This window comes from Chamaea fasciata, unplaced genomic scaffold (assembly GCF_029207755.1).
Source record: "Chamaea fasciata isolate MVZ Bird 193981 ecotype frontalis unplaced genomic scaffold, bChaFas1.0.hap1 SCAF_1, whole genome shotgun sequence".
Classification (NCBI taxonomy): domain Eukaryota; kingdom Metazoa; phylum Chordata; class Aves; order Passeriformes; family Sylviidae; genus Chamaea; species Chamaea fasciata.
The window spans coordinates 149,375,895-149,403,693 of record NW_027094086.1 but is presented as its reverse complement, the minus strand read 5'-3'; the positions used below and the strand labels follow the sequence as shown (position 1 = coordinate 149,403,693).

The 27,799-nt window shown below is 46.0% G+C and overlaps 1 protein-coding gene across 1 annotated transcript; it reads right to left on the bottom strand.

The window, feature by feature from the left end:
• Nucleotides 1–44: 44 nt before the first annotated feature.
• Nucleotides 45–24,408, bottom strand: GARS1 (glycyl-tRNA synthetase 1). Its single transcript, XM_066201633.1, has 17 exons — nt 24,248–24,408; nt 20,898–20,999; nt 18,239–18,341; nt 17,050–17,191; nt 16,317–16,405; nt 14,872–14,948; nt 13,420–13,565; nt 12,769–12,918; nt 11,103–11,265; nt 9,956–10,120; nt 7,656–7,763; nt 7,199–7,344; nt 5,906–5,991; nt 5,313–5,422; nt 3,913–4,006; nt 2,394–2,584; nt 45–389 (listed from the first exon to the last, which is right to left on the bottom strand). The coding sequence occupies exons 1-17, from the start codon at nt 24,383–24,385 to the stop codon at nt 264–266; spliced, it is 2,136 nt and encodes a 711-aa protein (XP_066057730.1). The 5' UTR covers nt 24,386–24,408; the 3' UTR covers nt 45–263.
• Between the last annotated feature and the right edge of the window lie 3,391 nt (nt 24,409–27,799).

Sequence of the window (27,799 nt, the reverse complement as noted above, 5' to 3'; positions counted from 1 at the left end):
CTGAAGAAAGCACAAGGCTGCAGGAACACAGAGAGGCAGGCATATACAATGGTGGTTTTATTTTAACATCTTCAGGGCGGGCTGCAATTATTTCAGTTTTTAAAGTTAAATCTGGTCAGCAGTTGAGGAAAAGAAAAAACCCCAAACAGTCCCTGTGTGCACAAACAATGCAGCTTTGAATAGTACACGGTAAGTTTATTTCATATTAACATGAACAGTAAAAAGTGGACATTTTGACAGGATTTTACTTCAGGTCCTTTTCTTTATTCCTCTATTGTGTCCTTTTTGCCAGTCTCTTGTCCCTCAAATTGTGGATACTTTGCCTCAACATCAGCCCAGGTGAGATAACCGTTGGCCAGGTCTCGGATGATGCAAGGAAGTTCAGAGATCTGCAGGAAAAGTCACAAAGACAAAAGAAACACAGTCACCAAAATCAAGCTGGATATTTGGGCATGTGGGCAATTTTTACATCAGCAATAGAACAGGTACAAGGTATCTCCTGGAAGATCATTTTTGAGGAGAAAACCATTAATTAGAATGCCTTAAATCAATCTGTTCTCTGTTATTAGGGTGATGCAGGAGGAAAATGTTCAACCAAAGTGAGGTAATCTTGTGCTACAGTTTGGGAAGAAAAAAAAAAAACAGTACACACATCCAAAAGATGCTGTAAGCCAGGATTCAGCTAGGCCTTACCTACTGTAAGACCAGCACAGAAGCTGCAAGTTGCCTTTTCTTTGCTCCTCACAGCACACTGTCGTGGTGCAAAGGATCAGCCAGAAAGCTGAAAATTTGCAGAAACTGAAGGAGAGCAGAGTCTCATCTCTGCTGGCTGGCAGTGAGAGGTCACCCAGGTGACAGAGAGACAGAAGGGTGCTCTGAGAAACTGGCACTGCCTGTTACAGCCAGCCAAACCCTAGCCAGCTCAGCAGCCCCAGGCACTGCAGGTGCTTCTGAGGAGCTACAACTCAGCCTCACAGCTGAGCACCATCTCCTCCCACGCCTGGGGCAAAGGCCAGGGAGAAAAGAGCATCAGGGAGAAAAGCAAAACCTGAAAACCCTCCAAGACTGCAGACCCACAGCTCTGAGCAGAGGCAGAGCCCACCACGGGGAGGTTTTTGCTATCCCAGTCTGCACTACAACCACACTGGCAGAGTGTGCTTAGGGCACACACAGCTTTGGGGCAGTGGTTTATCAGCTCCTCTGGTGCTGCACAGGCAACACCAGCTGCAGGGCAAATCCCAGTGTTCTGCCCTTTGGTGCCTGTGGATTACAAGGAGCCCAGCCTTTGAAAGGCACACACAATACAGTCAATGCTTTAACTCAGCAGCCTTCACTTGGAAAGAGCCACCCTGAAGAGCAGTGCAATCAGCACAAGGCATGGCTTTCAGGTAAGATCAACACCTCTGCATGCAAGAAAAACAAATGCTTCTGCTCACTTTATCAGCTGGGCCAGCATCTTCTGTCTGACCAGTATCTGTTCCTGGGGATTTCTCACAACAGGGAAATTGCTACAGAGCCGGAGGCTGCTCCCACAGGATTAGTGACAGGTCAGTGTTGCATTACACCTCCACAACCAAGTGGATGTTTCCATATAAGGAAAAATGTTTCAGTTTTACCCCAGGATTTTTAAGGGAGAAGAGCCAGAAGCTTCTGTGCTTCCCTCATCGTGACTGGCCCGGTGCCAGCACAAAGGCACCTGTTGGATCTTTGAAACGTACCTGGAGAACTGTAGCTGTTTCTATTGGGCAGCTTGCCAAAAGACCCTCCTAAATCGTTATGTACTTAAGAGCGAGCACAGAGTCACTCAGGGCATTTTTTGGTGTATCTTAGCAGGTGCTAGGGCATTCCCTGCACTGTGCATGGCTTTTTGTAATTTTGTTTGGTGTTATTTTCTTCCTTAATTAAAACTTTTTTGCTTTTTCAAAACACACCAGATCCTGCAGTGTGGACTTGATATTTTCTTGAGCTCTTCTCAAGAGAAACTTTTCAAGTTTTTCTTTTTCCCAAAACAATGTTGTGTAAACAGTATTCCTTTCCCATAACAACAGGTGTTGTTTGTTATTTCTGTTACTTAGCCAATGGGAGAGGTATCAGTCCTACGGACCAATAACGTGTCTTCTTAGCGCAGCATGTTATAAAAAGGCTGAATGAATTGTAAATAAAACCTTCTGAATTCTACTAACTTCTGACTGGAGTCAAGCATCTTTATTTCGGACCTATTGCGACACTGCAGTCTCGCTAATTATTCACAAGCCATTTCTGGGAGGCTGCTGAACACCCTCAGAGCGTGTTGAACCCTCGTGGGGCTTAACACACACTGGCCTTATGAATTCAAGAGATCAGAACCAGCAGGGGCTGCTGTCCCCAAGGGTAGAGGGAGCAGGCCGGCTCACCTCGGCGCGGATCTGGCGCATGGAGTCGCGGTCGCGCAGCGTGGCCGTGTGCGGGGTGCGGTTCACCGTGTCGAAGTCGATGGTGATGCCGAAGGCCACGCCGATCTCGTCGGTGCGCGCGTAGCGCCGGCCGATGGAGCCCGCCGCGTCGTCCACCTTGTGGGAGATCCCGTTCCTGGTCAGTGCTTCGGCTGCAGGGAACAGAGCAGGGATCATCTTACACAGCCCCAGCACAGGCATCGCAGCAGCTCAGAGCCCCAGTTTGACTCTGACAGAACGTCCAATGTTCCATCCTTTGTCGGACTGTTGGAACCCTGGAAACTGAGGATTTTAGGCTTTCTGTGCTAAAAGAAATTTGACCTGAGGCCATGGAAGAGGCTTCCAAAACTGACTGATAGCGCTGGGATTATGGGTGTGTAGTCTGATTAGAATTGTGTGATATCACAGGGTGGCAAACTTAAGAGTTTAAGATTTTAGTACATTGTAATATATACAAAGCAATATGGATGGTTTAGGGGGTAGGCTAAGTTCTTCTTTCACCTTCTCCTTCAGGGGTTTGGGTGGTAGCTTGTAATTAAATGAAAAGGTTCACATTGAAGACCATAGGTGGTTAGTTATTTGGTTAAAAGTAAAAATAATACAGATGTCATCTCGTTATTGGATAATTAGTGCTTAAAAGACCTTAGAAAGAGTTAAGAGACAGAGCCATTTTCTACCTTGGTGGCTGGAACTCACAACTTGTGAGACTGTGCTATAGATAAGAATTAATAAACAACTGAGTCCAAACACAAACACTGCATCTCCCAAGCATTTAATCCCAGCTCTAACAGAAGAAGATAAACCCCAACATTTTATAGGACCACAGGGTCAAACCCACCCTGCTCTCTCAGCTCTCCACAATGTACCACAACTCTCACCCCAGATGCAAAGTCACCAAGTTTTCCCCCTTGTCATCAGTGCCATGATTCTGCTTTAACTCCTAACCCCAGGTTCAGTGTGCAGGACACATCCAGGCCAGGGAGACAAAGTCCCAGGCAGAACTGATGCTGACCCCTGTTCCTACCCTTCAGCTGTTCAGTTTTATGGTTGTTATCTTTCACCATGATGCCCACTACCAGTGGGCAGGTTGACAGAATGGTTGCAGGGTCAGCAGCTCTGGGACAGACTCAGTAAGTTAGGTGGCCAATAAAAGCAAAGCAAACTTTAATAACAAAACAAAACCCCCCACTGCTCCAGCTTCTCCTAAGCAGTGGGAAAGATTTATTTTTGACACAGAAAGAAAAAAAGCAATGTCTTTTACACTCCAAACCAGCAGAGGGAAGGTCACTGTGGTGGGTTTTTTGGGTATAGCTGAAGAGTCTGATGGATAACCAAAGCTTGTGGACACTCAGCTCGTTCAGGTCAACTCTCCCAGTGCACTTTGGAGAGGCACACGATCCCAATGCTATTTTGGGATACTTGGCAGACCCCTCTGCCCAGTACACAGCCCTATCAGACCCAAAGTGCTTAACACACTTACATAATTCCTTGACAAAAGGCATGAATTCCTGATTCTGGCTCAGAGGAAGAACGGAGCACTTGAACGGTGCTACAACAGCTGGGAAGCTGAAGTACTGTGGAAAAAAGGAAAAGCACAAGTAAATACAAGTTCAATGGTCAGATCACACTCTTGGGAGGTGAGAATAAGCTCTGACTGAGGCTGGAGGCAGGGTGAGTGTTCTGGGGGAGTCTCTGGCCTACCCTAAGACATCAGCAGTGACATCTCACACCATTGGAGCAGGACCTCTATTCCCCCTTATCTCCTGACAGCTAAATGTTACCTCTCACCAGAATAGGTCTAATAGAGCTCTCCTAAAGAAATCTAACTTCATCTGACTCACAGAAAAATTAAGGGTGGAGGTGTCTTTCCAGGAGATTTAGTCTTATGCACAGTCTAAACCAAACTTCCTTTTTGAGACTCCACACACATGGAGCACATGCAGCAAAAAGGTTTTTAGAACCCTTCACAGACACCCTCAGAAAATGAAAATGTGCCAGAAGTGAGGGAAAAAAAAATAAAATCTTTCCTGGCAATCAGCAAGATCTAAAAGGGACAGAAGCAATGCATGTGAGATGTACCACAATATAAAGCAGCCCAGGCTACATAGAAAGTAAACGGGCACTAGAAGGAAGGTAAATCCAGTATTTTATACTTCAGGAGCAGTTTGGGATTCAAAGTCAACTGTGTCCCAACTCTGGGCTCCTGAGCCTTGTTCCCCTAGTCATGAATGTACCACATCCAGTGGCACCCAGACACACAAAGAAGCATTTTTATTATGTTATATTTCGTTTTTATGAAAACAGTCAAGGAGCCAGGAACAACGAGCAGGAAGCAGCACCAAGTTTCCAGCCAGCTTCTGACAGGCCACCAGCAATGGCACAGAGCACCACATCTGGGCACTGGCTGGGGGAATGTATATAACAAACACTTCCCTCTGGCCCCTGCTACAGCAAAGCTTCAGGCCAAGGTTTTAGGGGTGTCCAGAACCAGAGAAGGCTGAATTTCACAGGAGACTGAACAAACAGTTAGTCCATTGTCCATCCTGCTGCACAGAAGTATGATTCCAGGAAAAGCAGCAGAAAGAAAGGAAATTAAACACTAAAGATATGCATTTCCCTGAGCAATGGAACACTGCCAAGTGTGGATCCAGAAGGAGGAATTTCTCACCTCCTTGCTAGTAATCCAGCAAGAGCCTCAAGCACACATGGCCCCAGAATGCTCTCATGTAAAAATGACATTCTCTGGCAAGAACAGCAATTCCACACCCCACCTGGGCTCTCCCATCTTTACTGGGAATTATGCAGTGTTGTTTTAACCCTTTCCCTGGGTGTCAGGGGAAGGCAGGTGCCTGCAGCTGGCCCAGCCTCGGGGGCACTCACCGTTCTCTGCTCGTCCCCTTCCCGGATGCGGAATGTGTGCTCAAACACTGTGTACATGATCCTTCCAATGCCAAATGAGGGCTCAATGACATTTGGGATGATTTCTTCCACTGGAACACAAAATAACACACATCACCAGTAAAAATGTGTTTATACACAAGAAATAAGATGAGGTTGCTGGTGCTTTCTGCTCAGAAGTGCTGGTTACGTGTAGATGAGTACCTGGAAATAAAAGATTAAACATTTCTGCTCTAAATACAAATACCTGAAATAGAAATTTGGACTTAGCTCATGTACAGGACACATTTAGGCTGTAAAAAACAACTCAGGGCCCTTTCTCTGGCTTCTCTGAGGAACTAAATCCATGCATTTTGGAAAGTTTCCTACTAGCCCCATTTCCTGTATCAGGACAAAAGCTCTGTGGAGATGCAGTCCCTGACTTTCCAAAAGCCTTCCTACTCTTGAATTTCAAGGAAATTACATTTGGCATTTTTCCTATGCTGTGTTACAATATTAACAGGACAATGCTACCAATACAATTCATACTCGAGGTGCATGCTGATGATGATCAGACAACAAAGAATCAAATTTACCATGTAATGTTTTCTGAAATCTCTTCACAGTAACCATGTCCTTTGTTAATAGAAAAGTTTTCCCTTCAGTTTCAACAGTGAATTCCCTGCAAAGGAAAAATAAGTCATTTAAAAGCCACAGCAATAAACAAACAAGTTTTATTTCCTTAATTGCATCACTTGGATGACTCTGAGAGTGGGATGATAGAAGCCAGGGAAAACCCCAGAGATGAAAGAAACATGTAGCATACCCATTAAAAGAAATTTGCATTAATAATAAAATTACTACATGTACATTAAAAGCAACCATTTTCAGAATCACAGTGAACTTAGCTGTGGTTAACAGCCTGAAGCAAAGTCAATTGGGAAATTCTCAGGATGAAGCCTATACACACACCAAAGAAAAAAAGGGAGGCACAAAGCAGGCACTGGACTGTCAATAAACCAGGGATACTGCTTGTAACTCATCTATTGAACCATTTCAGGGAGATTCTGGATGGACTAAGTTTCTTCTCTGCAATAATTTCTCTGCCCATTTTGAGTGCTATTGGTTTTTTCTACACTTTCACATTCATAGAGATGTGAAAGAAATAAATTTTAGCTCGGAGGAAGAAAGAAAGATGTAAATGTTACCATTCTGTAATGTACTCATTGATCCTACACCTTGTATCATTTCAAGCAGGAAATTAAGTTTATTTTTTTGTTACTGCACCATTAGCTCTCTCCTAACACAGACAGCTGTTAGCCTGCTTCAGCCAAATCTGACAACTGTAGAGACTTCTCATATTTTCAGTTCCTGCACGTGTTGTTATGAAGGCAGGTCAAAGAAAATCATTAATTCCTGCCACAGTAAATCAAAGGCTGGTAAATCACAGGTCCAAAAGCAGCTCACTAAACTGGAGGATACTCAGGCAAGTTTTGCTTGTCATTTAACAATTTTGTTCCATCGGTCACAGAATTATTTTATTAATTTTAAAGTTTTACGTCAGTCCTGGTCCACTCTCCAACCAGAGTGGGGAAGCTGGTAAACAATTCCCATTTCACTGAATTGTTTCTTTTCTGGGATGATCCTACTAAAGCCAGCAGCTCATTCCCACAAAGACAAACAAGTATTTATGTGCATATACCCAGGGATATATTGATGGGTGACCAGCAATGCCTGGTGAGCGGGACAGCACTCAAACATCTCAGATGACCCACAGAGCCTGCTCTCATAGGGAAACTGGTTTCAGGTGGCTCAAATAAATGCAGCAGCCCTTTGGAGCCCACATCAGGGTGTCAGAGGAAGGCACCACACACACAGAGCCAGCTCACCCTTTCTCGTTGAGCAGCTGCTCCATCTCACTGATGTAGCACTCGTCACACATGGAAAGGTATTCCATCACCACCTTGGCATCCTTCTTGTAAGCTTTGCCAATGGCTCCCTTATTTGCCTCAAACTGAACAATGTTGACTGTTCTGTACAAGGCAGTTAAGGAGCTTGTGAGGACAGAAAGCAGGGCCTGGTTCCTTCATTATCTCAAAGTTAATTGCTACACAAGACAAAGATTTCTTCTCCACTACTGAAGGAATTTCCTTTAAAGAGAGGAAAGGAGTAACAAATGCTCAATTCTTTCCAGGTCATTTCCCAAAGTCATGCTGGCCTGTAGTTGTAGGTTTCCCTGTTAAATATACAGATGTAACTTGAAACAGAGCTGCGCAGATCTCCAAGACATCTCCCTGTCCAATCCCTTTCCATTTGAGGAGAAGCTGCTTTATTCTGAAAGGATATAGGTTCTTTGAGATGCTTCTCAGCTATGAGAGGAACTTTGGTGGCGCGGGCATGGCAGGAAAGGTCATAGCAGGAACGATCAGCACAGCCAACGATCTCGATCCAACCCTGAAAAAACAAAACTGGAAGCTTTCACCAACTCACTTTTTTGTCCACTTAACCATCAAATATGTTTATTCACCCTTAAGCCCTTCCTGCTCCCATGACTGTTTTTTCTACATAATTAGCTCTGTTACAATAAGCAGCCCTCCCTCACCAGTTGCTCCCTCATTTGAGTGATTCCATTTGTTTCCAGAGGAAATGATCAGTCATCTACCCAGTGCCTGTGTTCAGGACCAGCTTTTCCACATGGCTTGGCAGAGCACAGCCCTGTGCCAACAGCTCGGGCTGGGGCCAGAGCACACAGTCCTATCACACACATGCCACAGGCACACAAGGCATCATGTCCCCAGGGTTCTGCGTGGCCATGGGACACACAGCAGAGAATCAACCACACTGGAATGGCCAAAAGCCTGGCTTAGGAGCTGCTACAAAACAGATCACATGCAAGGGAAGCTCTTAGTTCAGTATTTCAGCATGTATGGCAAGGAGGAATCTCAGAACACTGCTCACACTGCATTGGTGAAGCAGCAAATACAACCTCCCTCTGGATTTCCTAACAGACAATTCCATGTAAGACAAGGTTCAGCAGCTGCTTCCCACTCACTGTCACATCAGTGTGGGATGTATAAGCAGCCAGATGTTGTGTGGTTTTCCAAGCTGGAGTCATATAGCAGGGTGTCAGAAAACAGAAAAAATCCCTGTGCTTGACAATTGTGGTGTTCCAGGGCATTTTGGAGGATTTTTACAGAAATTAAGCTATTAGGGTGTTACAGCTACTTCTCAGAAAACACAGAATAGAGGTTTATCTGGTTGTTCAATCTGTAGAAGAGAAGGCTCTTCCAGTGCCTAAAGGGGTTCCAGGAGCTGGAGAGGGACTTTGGACAAGGGCATGGAGTGACAGCACAAGGGGGAATGGCTTTAAACCGAAAGATGGCAGGTTTAGATTAGACATTAATTCCCTGTGAGGGTGGTGAGGCCCTGGCACAGGTTACCCAGAGAAGCTATGGCTGCCCCTGGATCCCTGGAAGTGTTCCAGGCCAGGCTGGATGGGGCTTGGAGCACTCTGGGATAGTGGAAGGTGCCCCTACCCATGGGAGGTGGGTTGGATCTTTAAAATCCCTTAACCCACCACCATTGAATGCAGAAAACTTCCAGAATGGATTTTAAGCTACTCAGACCATTTCCCTTCTTACAAATGAGTGCTGCCAGCTGATACAAACATTTTTGGTTAGAGTTAAGTAACAAAACAAAGCATGGTCCAGGTCCCAATGTGTTCCTTTCATGCTCCTGGGATTGCTGTGCTCACTCCTGGGTTAGGCTGTTGGACACTCTGCTCTGTGAACATTGTCCTGATCATCATGACATGCCATGCAAAGTTGAATAATCTTATTAACATGGTGTGGCCCACACATGTCAAGTTTAGGCTGTGAACTTGTGGAAGTCAGCTATGGACATTCAGAGGAAGCCATTCCTTCAGTCAATATTTCTCCAGGTATTTTCTATACGAAGACAAATCACTCATCTGAGGTGCAAGTTTGGTTTTTTCTAACCTTAAGTTTAGTAGAATTTTACTGGCTGCTATTCCTCTAATGTGCTGCAACAAAACATCACTAGTGATAAGTCTAAATACAACCAACAATACATGAGGGAAAAAAAAAGGCATTCAACACGGCTTGAATGAAAAAGCTCTTAATGACTCAGCAGGAAGATGATAACAAATCCTTGAGGAATTTTTCTTCTAGCACCAGCTGTCTGAACTGGCAGGAGTGAACTCATTTTTCACAGCATGGAAGAGGGAAAGGAAGAGCAAGCATTCAAGCAGGAAGCAATCTGCCCTAGAAGTACACCTCCAGCAAAACAAATCCTTCCCCACTGCGGCTACAGAGGTTACAGTCTTCGGAAAGCACCAGGACCCAGTTTCCTTTAACTCCAGATGGAATTTGACCAGTGAAGTGTCCCCAGGCTACGTCAGGCTATAGCAAAGGAGCCTGGACCTACCAAAACAGCATGAACAGTTCATTAACGTTGTGCAGGGAGCTGACCTACCCCTTGGTCCTGGATTCAGATAATTTCAACTGCACTACGTGTGTTCAGACCAACATGGAGCCAGACAGCATATCAGACTCACAGCCCTAACTTTAAAAAGCCAGATCTGATAGGGGATCCCCTTGCTGTTTGTTTCCACTTTGCTCACTCACATAGGAGGTTTTGGACTCTGCATCCCAGCAGTCACAGGCATAATGAGCCATCTCATTCTCCATGTGCTGTCGGAAGCGCAGCTTCTCCGGGGACACGCCAACCTTTGTGAGGAAGAGGTAGATTCTGCCGATGAAGTAACCCAGAACAGAGTTATTGATCACGCCCTGCAGGGACAAAAAGCAGGAAGGAAACACTCACACGAATTCCTAAGGAAGCAAAGTCATGATTTGTTCAACTTCTGCAGGCAATCTGACCTGTTACAGAGAGAACCTGTGGTAAAGTTCTGTCTCCCCTGAAGCTGTTACACCTCTTCAAATTCACCTCGTGCCACTGGCACCATCTCCATCTGACCACAACAGTGAGTTACTGTCACTCCAGGAGTCATCACCCACTGGCTCTGAGGATCACCTACTTGTAAATACCCCACTGTATGCAGCAGTGTAGTCACTGGCATTACAACAGCTGCACCCTCCAGTTCACAGCTGCAATACAACAGAGGGATGGTGTTCTTCTTTTCTTTTTTTGGCTCTTGTTTTTGGGATTTTTTGCTTTGTTTATGTTTCTTAAAAGCAGTGTTTTGGTATTTTTTCAGGTTTTTTATTTCATTTGGGGGTTGGAGGAAATGGGGTGGAGGAGGTTGGTAAATCAACCCATTTATAATGAGATGAATCAGGTAGTGATTCATCTAATTATGCAAGCCATGTACTCATGGGGGTCAGCAGCTGAACATGAGATTCCCAGATACTGCTTGTATTAATATTCCTTACTGTCCCTCTTCACTAGCTAAGTGTGAAGTTTAGCTTCCAATCCCTATCCCAGCACCACCTGCACTCTTCCGGAAGCAAGGACCAGACCTACATCTCAGTCTCACTGATTCACTGAAGAGAATCTAACTCATAAATCTGGGAGCAAAACCCAGCTGCCACCAACACAACACAAACTTTGCGCAAGCCCAGTGCAGGGAGCTGATCCATGCCCTCAGTCCCGGATTCAGAATATTTCAACTGCACTACATGTGCTCTGATCAACAAGGGACTGGATAGACATATCACTCAGAGGCCTGATTTTAAAAAGCCAGTTTGTAACTCAGCCTTGAGAGCAATATGGCAAGGAGCAGGCTGGGGGTGCCTGCAGGAGGAGTGTTACCTGCTGAACGGCGTCTCCCAGGCGCATGACGTGTGCAGACTGCCCGCTGACCTGCGCCTTGGCTGAGTACAGGAGGATGTTGAGATCTGCCACGTTCTGAAACTTGGGGTGGTTCTTCTCACTGGGGTCCACAAAGTGCTCTATTTCTGCCATGGTGAATTCCCTAGTGCAAGCAAACAAACACACATTAATATTTTATGCATTAGACCCTTATAAACCATTGTGCCTCAGCCTCTGAAAGCAAGCCAGTAATTTAAAATCATACACAAACCCAGCCAAGACAATGGGCAGACTGGAACATGAACCAGTCTCATCAATGGATTTAGTTTCATCTTCAAATCCCCAACAAAACTTTCTACAAATCCATCTAGAGCTCTCCAGGCCGTGGTTAACACCACTGTGAATCAGAGCAGAGAACACCACCTTTGGAAGTATTTCCAGAAGTTCTCTAGAGTTTTTCCACACTGCTCTGATGCCCATACTAAAAGCAGTTGCTCATTACAGGGTCTGCTGATTAAATCAGTGGCTTTAACTCATGACAGAGGTGCCAAAAATAACCAGGTGAGGTGGTAATTTCCTGAAGATAATGACACTGCTGCATACAGCAATGGCATGAATTCTGGTTTAAGAACTTGTCTGTAATGTATCTTTACTCAGAGATTGATTCTGAGCCTTCTTGCTTGAAATCACTTTCCACTGAATTAGCTCATTATCAAGAACCTTTAAAAAAGCTCTAGGTAATCATTAACTGTAAATCACAGCCATCAGGGTGTAATTTGCTGTGATTGCATAATAACAGTCTCCAATAAATGTGCCACAAGCATATCATTTATATCTGACTGAAAATTATTTCAAAGAAAGAAGTTCTCATTTCCAGATGAGCAAAACAGAACAGGAGGACTGAGGAAATTCCCGAGTTCCCTCTGTGCTAAGGATGCCACAGCTTCTCAGCAATATTTAATGGCATCACAAAATAATCAACTACCAAGTTTACAACATGTACTGCCTGTGCATGGGAGCTCTTCCTCCAAATTATATGGAAGAGACTTCCAATTAGGATAGATCAGTTTAAATACAGAGATTTATCCCTAGTGAAAGGCAATAATCACGTTTATCCAAAGATAGAACTGAAAGTAATTTCCAATAACCCTGAGCTTTCCAGCTTGACTGATCTTGTGACACAAACACTGGTCCTGAGTCAGGTTATATCTCCCAACTTCCTCTCTGGAGCAAGTTGTAGAACTGCAGAATCTGCAGGACTGAGACAAGGAAATATTGCTGCAAGGTCAACAACATTTTGATTTCAGTTTCAAAGCAAACTGCATGGACATAATTAAACAAGCACAGTCCTGTAGAGAACACAGCTACCTGTGACATGATTCTTTTAGACTATGATGGAAGCCAAACTCAGTCAGTGAAACTCAGTTTTATCTCTAATACAACAACTATTTCAGAGATTCTACTTCTCACAAGCCCATCTTAGAATTCTACACTTAAAACCTAAACTGTGAGCTCATCTGTAAAGCCTGACACTCAGCAGGCACATAACCAGGATTCCTCTGGGAGAAAGCACTAAAGTGAAACAATCCTGCACAAATCCTGGAACAAAAGGAAGATGCTCCCTTCTCCCAGGCACTCTCCTTCTGGAAGATGAAGTTGGCAGTACCTCACTCTGATAAGGCCGGAGCGGGGTGAGATTTCATTCCTGAAGGAATTCCCAATCTGGGCAGCAGCAAAAGGCAATTTGCCTTGGTTAAACTCCAGCAGTCGTTTGAAGTTGAGGAATATTCCCTGGGCAGTTTCTGGCCTCAGATAGCTGAAAGGAGATGGGGGAGAAGAAAAATCAGGAATATTTAAGGGTGGGGAAAGCAGGGAGAAAGCCACAGTTGGTACAAAACTTACAGGTGAAAATTTTTCTCTTGATACTTTTAATTCCAGACAAAAAAAAAAAAAATAAACTAAGCAATAGACTGAAGGGGAAAAAACTTCACCTCCTTCCTCAAACAGGTGTCCTGAAGTAGGTTTTTTACAGCCATGAAGTCACTGACAATTGGAGACCAGCATTATCTGGCTTTATGAAAACTACTCCAACCAGTGAGGGCACAGCTGGGATCTGTATTTTGGGTGCTTTAAGTATTTTCATGATTCTCCAACCGCCCCTTGTTTCTCCTGCCTTTTCCCAAGCCTCCAAGGAATGCTAACCTGCTACAGGAGGCTGGGACTGAGAGGCAGGGGAAAGCTACTTCAGAGATTTCATTTTTATACCAAATCATCTCTAAAGCAAGGAGAGTGCGAGCAGAATGAAATCAGCACATACCCAGGCATGTTTCCTCCAGGCCCAATGGAGGTCTTGAACATCAGATTGAAAGAAACGGGAGGGGACAGGTCATTCCCAGTGACAGGGGACTTCACATTGTAGTTCACAAAGAGATCTGCAAGCTCTTGCTGGCCATAATTGTCCAACTAATAACAAAACACAAGAGAATTATTTTAATTACTAGGCAAGATAACAGGAATTAATGTCCTCTTTATCTTTTACCGAGCGTGATCCACAGCTCTGAATCACCTGCCCAAAATACTCCCTTTCTAACCTAAATTTTCAAGCAAGCTACAGTTTGAACCAGTGATAGAAGAATACACTTTGCACATTTGCAAACCCATTTTAGTAATAGGTCCAGGATTTAGTCATACCACAGGAAGTCTGAGCTTAAGAGTGGGTGTAAAGCACAAGAGAAGTCATTGGGACTGCACCACCACCCACCAGAACAGATTCTTTTGAACAGATTCAGCTGAAACATGGGGAGGTCGGTGTTGGGAGCAAAAAAAATACAGCAATGAGAGAGAAGAAAGCTAAAATTTCTTCAGGGCTTTGTTTGCATTCATTTCTCTTTCTTCTGCTGCTTGAAACACAATATTCAAGCTATGCATTAGATGCCCTTTCAGAGCTGTTCTGCATTTCTAGTTGTCATGATCTTTCATATACCAAGAAAAAATATCCAAAGACGGGATACAAAAATAATCTATTAATAGAGAGATTTCCTAAAAGATGGTCAAAGTTCAGGGTTGTAGTGTGGAAAACCTAATGAGAGCTGCTCAGTGATGCAAAACACTGACAAAAAAAAGTTTCTGTTTCTGGAAGGAAACATTCATTGAATGCATGGCTTTGGAAGCATTTATCCTAGAAGTCATGAGAACATTAAAAGAAAAACAAACAAATAAAGGCAAATGTTTGTACAGTTGTTCAGGAATGTCATCCTGAGCACCAATTATTCTCATGGTAAACACAGGAAAAAATCTTTGCAGGGTGCCACAGACAGAGGAACAAATCTCCAATGCTTCAAAGCCAAGACAATTTCAGAACAAAGTAAATCAGTGCTGAGCTGCCTCAAAAAAACCCTGACAAAACTTGTGATCCATCTCTATTCCTTCCTATGACAATCCCACAGAAGGGATTGACAAATGTAAAAGCCTTTTGCCAGGGTATGATGTGAAACAAAGCAGACTAAGTCCAAGACTGAGCTTCAGCCTTATCAACCCAACCAACACTCAAGAGATTCATTAATGTAAGAGCAGTAACTCTCCAAAACAGTAAGGGAGGTGTGATTCACCAGCAAGCTCAGAGTATTCATTAACACATAATTTTCAGTATTTGAGAGGATCACTGGGGTAAAGACTTCTGAGCACCTTCAGGAACAGAAAAGGGCCACTGCCCCTGGACTCTATCACACACTCTTCTCCCTGAAGCAGCCACTTCCCCATGCACACTCACCTGTGTTAGAACATTTTCCATTTCTGCCTTTTTCTCTGCCGTGCACTTCTTGTCAGACATCAGTTTCTGCAGGTGAGCTGTAAGAAAAGTTGGTCATGAGCTCATATCGCAACTCCATCACTGACCCCAGTATAAAACAGCTCAGGAGGATCTCCCAGCGTGAGTTAAGTCATGTACACAACTTGTCCTGACAGTGTCCAACAGGGTAATTCCAGTCATGTCCTCAGGGCAGTGGTGACCTACAGTTCACAGTACTGGTGTGCCACAGGGAAAACAACACATTTTTATCTAGTGTCTTTCCAAAATTATTTCTCTAAACCAAGCAATGGCTTTGTAACCCTTTTCTTGCTTTCTATTACACAGCCTAGAAATTAAATGTCTGATCCCAAGCAGCAAGGCTGGTTTCATTCACAGAGGCAGGTCCAGAGCTGGTACAGTGGGGCTGGACTGCATTCCACGTTACAGCACAACATCCTCCCTGACACACAAAGGCACACGGTGATGCCAAGACTTCCCACTCCTGTTTGAAAAAAGCAATTTGAGTTTTTAGTCAGTAACAGTTCGGTTTGGCAGTAACAGCAGGTGGTTGTTCACAAGGAGGGGCTGCAGAACACAGGGACATGCTTATTGATGAGGCTGCTCAGCAAAGGAGGCAGAGGTTGGAATGGCTTCTTTTGAAGTTTTTATATTTAAAAAAAAAAAAACAACTTCTTAATGAGTATCAAGAAAACTGCTTTAATGCCAATATAGATTGTTCTGCACTACTTGAATTTCAAGGAAAAGGCTCAAAAATCAGAGAGCACAACTCACTTAAGCAGTGTGAAACAATCCTTCCATTCACAGTGGAGTTGTACATGAGAAAGTTTTCAAACAGGCTTCTTATTTCTGAGATTCCTTCATGTGACTTTCTTGGTTTGTTTTTCCAAAGAAATTTTAATAACCAGGAAGATGTGTGAGGATTTTGCAAATCAAAGAAATGCCTCAGGTCTATTTCTAAGGTACACATGAAAGTCATCCACTGCCATGTAACTGACCTCTCATAGGAAAAACGTACTCTGACCCCTCACAACACCAATAAATTGTTTCTCAGTACTTCAAAAAGCAACTGAAGTTCAAGAAAACTAAGACCAGAATGCAGTGGAGTACAGGAATCTTGTTATACAGGGAATCCTTGGCTTAGACAACACAGTAATCTTTCATAGCCTGATGACACTGGATTTTATAAAAAGGGACACAACTGTGTTTTCACCAGAGATCCTGAACCTCATTTAAGACACTAAGACAGAACCTATGGGATTTCTGGTATGGTGTGATTAATTAGCTGCAAACACAAGTATGAAAGACTGGCTACACCAGCAGGCTTTCCTTGAGAAAGATTCTCTTTCCCAGTGCTTGTACCACTACAAGAAATCCCCAGGCCCACTTAGCTTGGAACAAAATCAAACCTTTTAAGAGATGATCGGCACGAAAACATTCCCCGTTTTTCACATCTTTCACCATGAAGTCAGCAAACTTGTCTACGTGGCCAGAAGTCCTAGAAGAGATGACACAAAACAAGGAATGTGACAGCAGCCACCAGACAGCCCCAGGTCTGTGTGATCCCAGTGGACAGACCTTTATCAAAGTGAAATTCTTCAAAAAACTGCAGGCTCACTCCTGCTTCAGATTACAGAGTCACGTTAAGCAGCATCACCCCCCAGAAAATATGATCTGAGGGAAGTTTCAATACATCTGAATCCTAAAATGTGTCACAAAGATGGCACTTACTGCCTTCAGGAACTGCATCACGATCAAAATTAGACATAGCTGCAGTAGTGAGGAGTAACCAGTAATTCAGGTGGAGATATTTCCAGTATTTTATATCTCAGCTGCATGAAAGCTTCTGCCCTTTTTCTTGTCTTCTTCATTTTTTTTAGAAAAAGGAATAATGACAGTTTCTTACCTAATGGGACTGCTAGGAGGCTTTGAACTCTCAAACATGAGTGCCACTGCTTTCCCTGACTTACAGAACAACAGCTTCTCACACTGACCTGTGCACTGGTACCTAATTATGGTGTGAAATTGGGTGACCCAGACTCAAGATCCCTGTGGGGAATTTTACAGAACACTGTAAAAAGCACCTATGACCAGAGATTACATGCTGCAGGTAAAAAAAAAACCAAAAAGACCCATATTTACTTTAGAACTGGCTCAGGTGTGAGCATGGTGCAGTCAATCTCCAGGATTTGCTCTTCCTGAATGAAGTGATGTCTCCATGCTTGGATGATGTTGTTCTTCAAAGCACACCCAACAGGCCCAAAGTCATACAGACCACTGACTCCTGTCAAGAGGAAAAGGTAAAAAAGAAGTGTGAGGTTGTACAAAGCTGCACTGTTTGGAGGAGATGTCTTCCCTTCTCAGCACTTCCATCAGTTGGTCTCATTTTATGAGCATGAAGCACAGTTCAGCTGCAGAGCACTGAGGGATCAGGTAGTGACAGAATCTAAAACTGATAAACTCTTGCAACCAACAACTCTAAAAGCCACATTCTCTCCACCAATGGATTCTGTTTTGTGGAAAGTTTTGTGGGAGCAATCTACGTGAAGGAGGAATCTGAATACAGAAGTGATCATGCACGAGCTGAAGCAGTGTTATTATCAGTAATAAATAACACATATCTGCAAATCACCAGTGTAGCTGCAATGATTTTTAAAAAAAAAAAGCCAGTAAAATAACTCGGAGTGTTTAATTTAGTATCTTAGGTGAAAGAGCAGTAACTATAGAGGCACTGTGCTGCCTCCTGAGATGCTCATAACAGCCATCTGAAGAGGTTTAACAGCCACATTTATTCACCTGTGCCATAAAATTCACTGGCAAAGTTCACTGAGGGAACAGGTCCTGAAGTTCACAGTGGGTTTTGTGCATTATTTGGCCCCTTGTGGGCCATTCACTTAAAAGCTGGACTCCATGATCCTTGTGGGACTCTTCCAGCTCAGAATACTCTGTGATTAACTTGCCAAGAGAAGCTCAGGTAGAGAGGAATGGTTATAAATAAGCTGATGATCTCCTTAAGCCCCAAACATCCTACCCTCAGCAAAGAAGCCATCTTCTACCAATGTAATGCTCAGGACATCCATCCTGAAGTCCAATCATTTTCATTCAGAGAGCACAAGACAAAAACTGAGCCCCATCCCAACCCAAACTCTTCAGGAAGGGGGAATTTTTGAAAGGTTCACAGACCCAAGCAGGAAAGTTAAAGCAAACTTTAAAAAAAAAAAATTGTATGCCACATTAATAAAACATTGCTAGAGTGCAGCATTTCACCCAGTTAGAAAGACCAGATCATTTGCCTAAAGGGATTTAAATATACATTTCTTCAAAGCCATACCTCCATAAATAGAGAAGGCTTGGTCATAGAAAAACCTCCTTTTGAGAGTATCTTCCATCTTAACTCTGTCCACGATGTCATCTTTGGGCTGTAAGGCCAGTTCCTGTAAGTCAGGCAAAACAAAACCAGTTCATAGCTCCTGATTCTGGCAGGAAGAGAAATCTTCTTCACTCACCACTGCTAAGACCACTTTGAAGAAAAGGTATCCTGTCAACATCCTCATTTTCCAAAGAGGAATCTTTCCACTGAGATTCAAGTGCTCAATTATGAACATCTTCATCTGAATGCAGCATTTCAAACACTTGAGGTGGACTCATGACCTAACTTTCCCTGAGCGAGTTATCCTCAGCTTTCTACACAATCACTGCAAAAAAAAAGCCAATTTCCAAAGCAATTCTGACCTTCTTCCCTCTCCTGACTGTAAAAAGAGCTTCATGTGACCATCTCAGACTGTACACATCTAACTCTTGGCATATATAAACCTTTCAGTAAGGTGCTCCTCACATGAAAGAATTTCGACTATGAAAAGGACAAGCACCACAATCCTCGTGCTCTGCCAAAGGGATGATTTGAGGTATTTGTGCAAGGAAAATCTATTTGTAAAATTTAGTTCTGCATTCAGAAAACTTGGGAGTGCCTTTATGCGCTGACAAGATACTGTGAAAATGTTTAAGAGCAGGCTCGCTATTTTATCTGAAAACCTGTGATTTTTGCAATCTAATCCATTAGTGGGGTCAACAGACTTCAAAGATTTCCTTCAAGGAAGCTGTTTTGATAATCAAGGCAGAGTTAAGTTCAATAAATTCAGATCCTCCTCAGTGTCTCAGACTATCATTTTGAAAAATCTTTGGGTAACAAAAAGTATCATGTGTCCATTTATTTAAACTTCCCCTTTTCTATCATCTATAATGACAAATAAATGTAGTCTAATTTGAAAAACACTGTACTCTGTGCACTCAGCTGCTCCACCCTGCTCAAAGCTACAAATTCAGAGCTGCTCTGACACCTACAAGTAGGAACCACAGGGCTTGAAAACCACCACTGCTGCCTTCCCTTCCCCAAAATTTGGAAGGGACTGTGATCCTTGCTGGAAACAGCATCAGGAGAGAAACACTCCCAGCATTGGAGTGCTGCACTCCCAAGGGCAGATGCTGCCTTTGCAAGGTCACCCTTGCACTGACAGCCCACACAAATTGTGTAAGTGCTAAGAAACCTCCTCACTGCATCCTACAGGCACCCTCCAGCACAGAGGTGGGGCTCACAGGGATACCAGGACTCCAAACCTGCCTGGTGACATCCACAGGGACATCAGAACTCCAAACCTGCCTGCTCACATCCAGAGGGACACTAGGACTGCTCACCTGCCTAGGGATATTCACAGGGACACCAGGGCTCCTCATCTGCCTGGTGACATCCACAGGGACACCAGAACTCCAAACCTGCCTGCTCACATCCAGAGGGACACCAGGACTGCTCACCTGCCTAGGGACATTCACAGGGACACCAGAACTCCAAACCTGCCTGGTGATATCCACAGGGACACCAGGGCTCCTCACCTGCCTGGTGACATCCACAGGGATTCCAGGACTCCTCATCTGCCTGCTGACAACCCCCCAAGCTTCTGAGGGTTGGTACCCAAAACTGGGAAAACATCTAGGTAGTATTTCCTCCAGGATGACCTAGTTATCAATGCAGGTTTCATGCAACAGTTTCAAAGCCCAGTCCCTATGCTGGATACTCAGTAAAAATGACATTTTCTTGGGTTCAGTGTATGCAAACAGGCAGCCACAAGGCCAGACCTGGCAGAGAGCAGCACCTGTTCATCCCATGTGACTCTGTAGGACAAACAAGGTCAATGGTTTTCAGTTCAGGTGAACTCACATTCTCACAGGCAGGCAGCTGTAAGAAGTGCTGTAACTGTATTTACTCATTAATTCATTTCTTTTTAAGAGTACCACCCAGGCACAACTAGAATGATGTTTATATGAAACAAATTAGAAGAACCTGGGTGAATGTGCACAATTGACTATTTTTAAACTTCAAAAGTTTGTTGTTTCAGTCTGGGAAGGGGAGGGGAGTTCACAGGATAAGAAAGTGTATTCTACTTCTTTATTGATCTAAAGACAACAAACTTCAAGTTCCAACATCTAATTTGCAAAAAGACTTTTCAGAGCATGGCTACATTTAAAGAAAGGGACACAATTTCACCTCTAAAACTGAGAAGAACTACAGGTTATTTGAAACATCTACAAAAACTTTGTTACTGTAGCAAAATGGGTGGTTTCTAAATAAACAACTTCTATGACAGGGAATTTCAATGCACAAAGAATCTGAAAATTCACCACAGTGAACAGCATGTACACTCACTCTGCACACAAAAAAAATCTATATAGCAAAGATTAATGAATATACACTCAATTTCAGCTTTGATTATTGGGCAACCTGAACTCATATGCATTGGTTTCCACACTGATTTACTGCTAACAGAAATTAGTGTACCAGGTAAAGAATGAAATTGTCACTAGTCGGAAACCTCTAAAAACTACTTCAGAAGTGATTCAGTCTAGGACCGTTCAGACCAAACCTGCAAGAATTAAGAAGAGATTTCAAGGCTTTTCAGAGAAAACGGTGGAGCTCAGAATTGAATTTCCAGACTCACCTTTGCTTCTAGGACCCTCTTCCGAGCTTTGAGCTCTGCTACAGCTCTGTCTATGTCTACCTGGGGAGCTTTCTCCTCCTTCAGCTTCCTCACCAGCTCTCCCTAGGGGAAAAAGAACATTATAGATTCATTCTTTGCCACAGATGAGACCTCTCCTTCTTCCATCCCCCTGGCAATCCAGAAGGAGATTTTTGTCCAGCCTGCACACAGGTCTCCAGAGGCTGCAAGTGAGAAACACTTTTAAGATTTAGCAGAGTAGACTTCATTAGGGAAATTCACCCACCCCACACAACTGTTCTATCACAGACTTGCTATTCAACCACCATGTGGAATTCTATTCCTCTATGTACATCACATTTCCACGAATTCCTGGTTTCTGTCTTTGAGGATGCACTAAGTGGATTCCCAGATGGTGAACACAGACTTTGTGCTCTCCTTCTACAAGGCTTCTCTCCCTTCCATCCCTTCCCTTTTCTTCAAAGCTTATGGCCGTTTCAGGCTTCTTTTCCTCTGTTCTCCCTGATCAAACTGGCCAGTAAGGACATAAATTTTCAGCAGAAAGTCTCACAGAAGACAGATATCGGCAGCCCAATGTCTAAACAAAGAAAACACTGCATTTTGAGTAAAAATTGTTATTATTTTTAAAACATGTTCAGTAACTTTGAGATGGAACAAAGTCAACAAAAAAAATTAAAAATTTCCTTAAAAAACCCCCAAAGCCTAAATATTTTAGAGCAGCAAAACACTGCAGTGGGCTTACAGGAGGTCTTGACCTGAGACCACAGAGGTCTCAACACCCTGAGGATGATTCTCCCCTTTCAGCCCAGAGAAGTGCTCAATCCCTGCACACCCAAAAGGGTTCTTTTATGAACATGATCCTCAGCTGTCAAGCCCAGCTTGCTCCTGGAGATAAACTAACTAAAAGTCTTCCTTTGAGACCACTCTTCTTCATCAAAACAAAGATCTAGCTTGAATTACTGAGAAGGACAAAGGTGCTGGAGGAAAAAGCACAGAGATGTCAAAGCTGCCCCAAGTGGGATGTTCTAAAAATGGGATGCTCCAAGTTCAGCATCTTTCTTGCACCTTGCATATCTTGAGGAAAAAAAAAGAAAGAAAAAAAAAAAGAGGAAAAAAAAAAAAAGGAAAAAGTTCCCACAATCCACAGAGATTACAACATTTCCACAACACCAACTTTTTTTTTCCTAAATTCTGAACTTTCTTGACATAAACATTACAGGTAACTGAAAAAGCAAAGAGAATACACAGATTGCCATTCTGTAATCAGATTAGAAAAGATAAAAGTGCTCCAGAGACTGAGAGGGGTTCAAAGGCTCATTTTATTAATAAAAGGAAGTCTCCAACGACTGCATTGAAACACACAAAAGGAGAGGGAGGAAAAATAAGAATCCTGTCAGGATTAACCCCATCAGCTACACAAACAGAAGAAATCTGCTGTTTCCTTTCTGTTAACTACTTCAACCAAAACGTGCAAGTTTCGCTCTGGGGCTGAGGACTGCAACTGCCGTTCCTGGGTAACGTGGCAGAGGGAGGGATCTGATCTGGTGTTTTTTTCTTTCAAGGCAGAAAGTCCAAATTGCCTTTGTTGAGCCGGGGGGGTAGGCAGTGGAAAAACATCAAGGCAGCAGCAAAGCAGCTCCTGCTGACTCAACAGAGCCCTCACCCTCTGCTCACTGCTGAGCATCCAAAAGCAGCACACAGCAACTCTTTGTCTTGACCTATAAGTAAGAGTGCTCAGACATACTGCAAGGAGAAGGAAAAAAAAAAAAAAAGAAAAAAACAAACACGACTGAAGCAAATAATTACGCCTGCTGACAGGACTCCATCTAATTAAAGCTCCGATCTCGAGCCCTGCCCAAGAGGAGGAGTGCACAGCAGCACTCGATGTGGCAAATTTTGCTGCAGCTTTGTCCCACAGACCAGCAAAGCAGGGAGGGATCCACCCCTGGATCACGGCAGCTTATTGCATCAGGCACTGCTGCAGGAAGATAGGCTGCTCCCTCTCCATAGGCTGAGTCCCTTAGGTTTAACTAAACCACTTCTCCTGGAGCTGCCAGACACGGACTCCTGCATCCAGAGGCATCAACCACCCCGATCTTTGTTATCCCCTCCCTTTCCTCCTGTGCAAATATTTCTGGGAATTACTACAGCCAGTTGTACAACACAATATGTGTTTTTTTCCCTCGGCGCCCCACATCCCAGTTTCAATCCCTGAAAAGAAGGGGTGCCTTGGTATTCAAATGACAGCACCCAGGATTTTAAACTAAATAAATTGGCTGGTTCTTGAGATCATCGCTTTATTTACAAGCCGCTCTCTTGCCAAGGCATTATGCTGTACAGTGATTCATAATAAAAACTCACTGAAGTGCTGGCATAATTAGAGGGCCATAAATCCACTCATTTAATGGGGAAACACACGCACAAATCCGCGAATGCAAGGGACACACGCATAGCTCTGTGTGCAGCTAAAGGTGAATAATACGGACTCAGCCACTTAAAGGAGGCACACGGGGGACACACAGGCACAGGTCTGGCAGGTGGTGAAGAGAGGAAAAGGAACTCCACAAGATCCATTACCGGACACACTCAGAGTGCCAAGATTTATTTAGGAAACGAAAAGACAACCAAATCCCTCTCAAGGAAGAAGGATGATAAAGGTAAAAGGAGGGAGATGGGAAGAGAGCGCGATGCAGCCCCAGCTAAAAGGACACATCACCCACCTAGATTAATCACAATGATGAAATGGAAAATATGCAAAGGAATTACCATCCCTTACTGCATCAGGCAAATATGCAACTCCAAAGAACGTCATTTATCTCCGAAACGCGACACAAACTCAGCTCTAAGGGGACATCACCGCGTGACCCCAAAGGGACGAGGGAACCTTCGGGGGGGGCTGTTTAACACGAGAGACACGAGGAGGGGCGCCAAGGCAGGGCACGGGGAGCGCCAGCCCGGGCACAGCCAGCCCAGGAGGGGACACCCAGGTAGGCTGACGCACAGATCCAGCCCTGCCAGGCAGCTTCGGACGGCAAAGAGCCACGGGGGGAAACCCACGCGCGATACCCTCCCGCACCGCCTGTGCCCGAAGGGCCGCCCCGCACCCGCGGGCCAGCGCTGGGCAGGGAGCACCCACGGGGACACCCGGGGGGCCCCAACAGGCCGCGCAGTGCCCGCAGCCGGAGCCGCCGCAGCGCCCGCGGGGATGCGCCAAGACCCCACCGCAGGGCGGGCAACCCCCGGGGGGCGGCCGGGGCACCTCCCACAGCCCGCCCGACCCCCGGGCGACACCCCCGAGCCCCTCCGGCGGGGCGCGGGCCGGGGCGCGTTACCTGCTGCCGCACCGCGTTCCGGAGCGGCGCCAGCAGCGCCTCGGCCTGAGGGCCGTCCATGGCGGGGGGGGCGGCGGAGCGGAGCGGGCGGGCGAGGCGGCGCAGCAGGGCGGGCAGGACGCTACGGGGAAGCGGCATGAGGAGGAGGAGGAGGGAGGAGAGGGAGGAGGAGCGGGCGGAGCGGCGCCCGCCTCCCGCATGATGAAATCGCGGCCGGGGTAAAGCGCGGCGCGGGTGAGGCGCGGCACTTTCCGCACTGGGCAGCGCCCGCAGATTCGGCACGCGGGCGGCGCCGCGCCGCGAGCGCGCGGCCGGCAGGGGGAGCGCGCGGGGCGCGCGCGGCCGGGCACGCGCACGCGCAGCGCCGCCCCTGCGCGCTCCCGCGCCCTCCCGTGAGGGGAGCGCCGCGCCCCCGCGCGGCGGGAGCGGGGAAAGGCGGCGGCACCTGCCACCCCCACCGCCCCGGGGACACCGGGCACCCCCAAAGTGCGGCTGTCCCCAGGGCGGGGGGACACCCCTGGGCAGCCCCTCCGGCCCACGCAAGAGTTTGGGTATGGTGGGAAGTGCTCCACCGTCCCGAGTGGTGCGCGGAGCAGGGTGACACGTCACCCCAAAGTGGGGCTGTCCTTGGGGTTGGGGGCACCCCACTGTCCCTGAGCACGCCCCCGGCCCCACAGCAGGGTTTGTGTGTGCTGGGAGTACTGCACCTCCCGTGCGGTGCATGGGGTAAGGTGGTGCCTGCTCCCCTTCAAGGGACACGTGACACCCCCAGAAGTGTCGCTGTCCCTGGGTGGGGGACACCCCATTGTCACCGAGCATCCCCAGGCCCACACAGGGCTCGTGTCGCGTCCCCCTGCAGTGTTATGTGAGGCAGGGTGGTTCCTGTCCCCACCCAGGTGACATGTCACCCCCAAAAGTGTGGCTCTCCTTCGGCTTGGGGACACCCCACTGTCCCTGAGCATCCCCTCTGCCCCACAGCAGGACTTTGCACCAACCACCGCCACTCCCTCTGCTCGGTGTCCCCTTGTCCCGGGGCCACATCCCAGCGCGTGTCCCCAGCCTTGGGGCAGGGATTCGCAGGGGCAAAGGGGGATGGCGGGGGGCTGAGGGCGGGATGTTGTTTTTTCAATCAGCCGCAGGACTTGAGCTCCAAAGGCTTTGTAGCTTTTGGGCTCGGTGCTGTTTTGCTTTGCGCTGATCCACGGCCGTCCCTCGCTGCCCCGGGGGTTGTGCAGGGTGGGTTTAGGGCCGCGGGCAGGAGGCCAAGCCCTGCTTTCCCCAGTGTGGGGGGTCTTCCCTGGGAGCCAGGCCAAGCAAGCCCACGTCAGGCAGAGGAGCCGTGACGAACACGGTGCCACGGGAGAACTTCCCATCCCCGGGAGTTAAACCCTCCCTGGAAGAGAATCCAAACACCGGTTACATAAAACAAAATTTAAGGCAATATTTAAAAAAAAAAAAAAAAAAAAAAACCAAAAAAAAAACCAAAAACATTTCCCACACATGCTTTCCCCACTGCCTTCCTCCTCCTCACCCTCTCCCCTTCTCCCCCTCCCACTCCCGGAGCCGGGAGCATCGGCACTGATGCAATGTTGGCGTAATTGGAGTATTCAGGCTGCTATTTTGTACCTGTCTGTTTATTTGAGAGACAGCCTCAACCTCCTAATGAACGTGTCTGAATATTTATCTGCTGCTCCTGAATGGTGCATTTGTGTTTCAAATGCTTAACTGTTATTTTTATTTAGCTGCAAATTGCTGTTTTTATTTCGCTGGCATACCTGCTTGGAAATTGCTCTAGCATGAGGTTAATGCTGAGCTGTTTTCTATTTCTGAATTCTTTTTTTAATTAATCCTGTGCTGATAAAAGTGTAAAAACTGGCCCTGCAGTCCCCTTCTAGCTTGCCATGGAGCTAAGACGTGAAGATTGTGGGATCAGCCTCGAAAGGAACTGGCTCCTGTGGAGAAATGAGGAATCTCAGCCAGCTGGGAGGGTAGAGAAAACATGGGCAGAACCCTGGGAGATGGGAAACCCCAGTGACCAGGGGCAGCTCTGTTTTCCTTTGCTACACTTGAAGGTACCACTACCAAGAAGCAACATTTCTCAAAAATCTCTTTTTTTCTTCCTCCTAGGAGGTTTCCTCCCCTCCTCAGTGGCAGAGGCTTGATCCCCAGGGCAGCACACTGCAGGATGGAGATGGGCCAGACTGGTGCCTTGAGCTTTTTCCCCTGCATAAAATCCTGCCTTGCACAGGGTGCTGACCCCAGCAACGCCTCTCCTTGGAAAAAAACGTTGCCTGGGACCAGTTTCCAGCACTGTCACCAGCTGGTAAGGGGCAACCTCAACACAAGGGCCAAAAAGACCTCCTCCCTGCCCATTCCCTACTAACTATGGACACGGCACTTCACACAAAGGACTTCAAGAAGCACCTGGCTGAGAGCACCTATGGAGCAAGACCTGTCCTTGTGAATAAATCCAAATTATGTATTTGATGCCCTTCTGGGCTAGCAGAAGGTTTGGACTGTACAGCCAATCCAAACTTCCGAAGCTGTATTGGGGTTTTTCTTAGATAAAAGAACAAAGCAATAAAAAAATTAAAAAAAAAAAAAAAAAAAAAAAAAAAAAAAAAACCACCAAAAAACCAAACAGGGAAGGAAAACGAGGATGAACACATTTTTGGAGCAAGGATAGAGGGGGATGAGTGGGGAGAACACAAGGAAAACCCCCAATTCCCCTTTTGGTATGGTACTGCTGAAGATGGAGAGTGTTGAAGTCCTTGGATCCAAGGCACACTGCTGGATCCTTGTTAGGTTGTGCAGGATGGCAGGAAAATCAGGCAGGGTTTTGCACCCAGCCACAGCTGACATGAGAGACCATGAGTAAACTGTCCCCCCCCCCAGAGCTGGGTCACATCTGGGGTTGGTTGGACCTCGTCTCCAAGCTGATTTCAGTGGGAAGGGCTTTGTGCATCCTCTGCCAATGGAGAGCCTGTGGGCACAAACCCACAAGTGTGCCTGTCCCATCTCCCCCATGCTCTTGGGTCCTGGAGTGCTGCCAGACTGCTCTGACCCACTCCATCAGTGATGATCTCTGTGTGTGGTGCTGGTTTGCCAAGAGGAGACATTGCTGGCATAATCTTTGACATCCCTCAGGTAGGAACCACTACTGCTCCTGGGCACGCCATGGCCACTGGCTGACATCTCACAACTGCCTAAGACCCAGCTTTCTCTCTTCTTTTAAATCTGATTCCAGCTCTGCACCTCTTTGCACTTGACAAGCATCCTGGTGGGAGCTGTTTTTATATGTCCATGTTAGTTTTCTGCTCTGTACCTCTCAAAAGGACCCCAAGGGGCAGGATGGGATCTCAAAAGTGCATTACTCCATCCCATTCTGGGGTGGCCTTTGAAAAGCCACCTCCATTTCCTCCCCCGGGTATGAAATGGGACACTGTCACCCCTAAAATAAAGGGGAGCTCCCAGCACAACGGGAGATTTACTGTATGATGGAATTTGCAGAAAGATACAAAGGGGGGGGGGGGGGGGGTCAGGCCTCACCCC

Coding starts and splice junctions, on each gene's coding strand:
- GARS1 (XM_066201633.1), bottom strand. CDS start 24,385: ATGCCGCTTCCCCGTAGCGTCCTGCCCGCCCTGCTGCGCCGCCTCGCC. Junction 11,266..12,768: donor TCCGGCCTTATCAGAGTGAG/GTACTGCCAACT, acceptor TGCTTGCACTAG/GGAATTCACCATGGCAGAAA. Junction 7,345..7,655: donor AGAAGCATCTCAAAGAACCT/ATATCCTTTCAG, acceptor ACTGCCTTGTAC/AGAACAGTCAACATTGTTCA.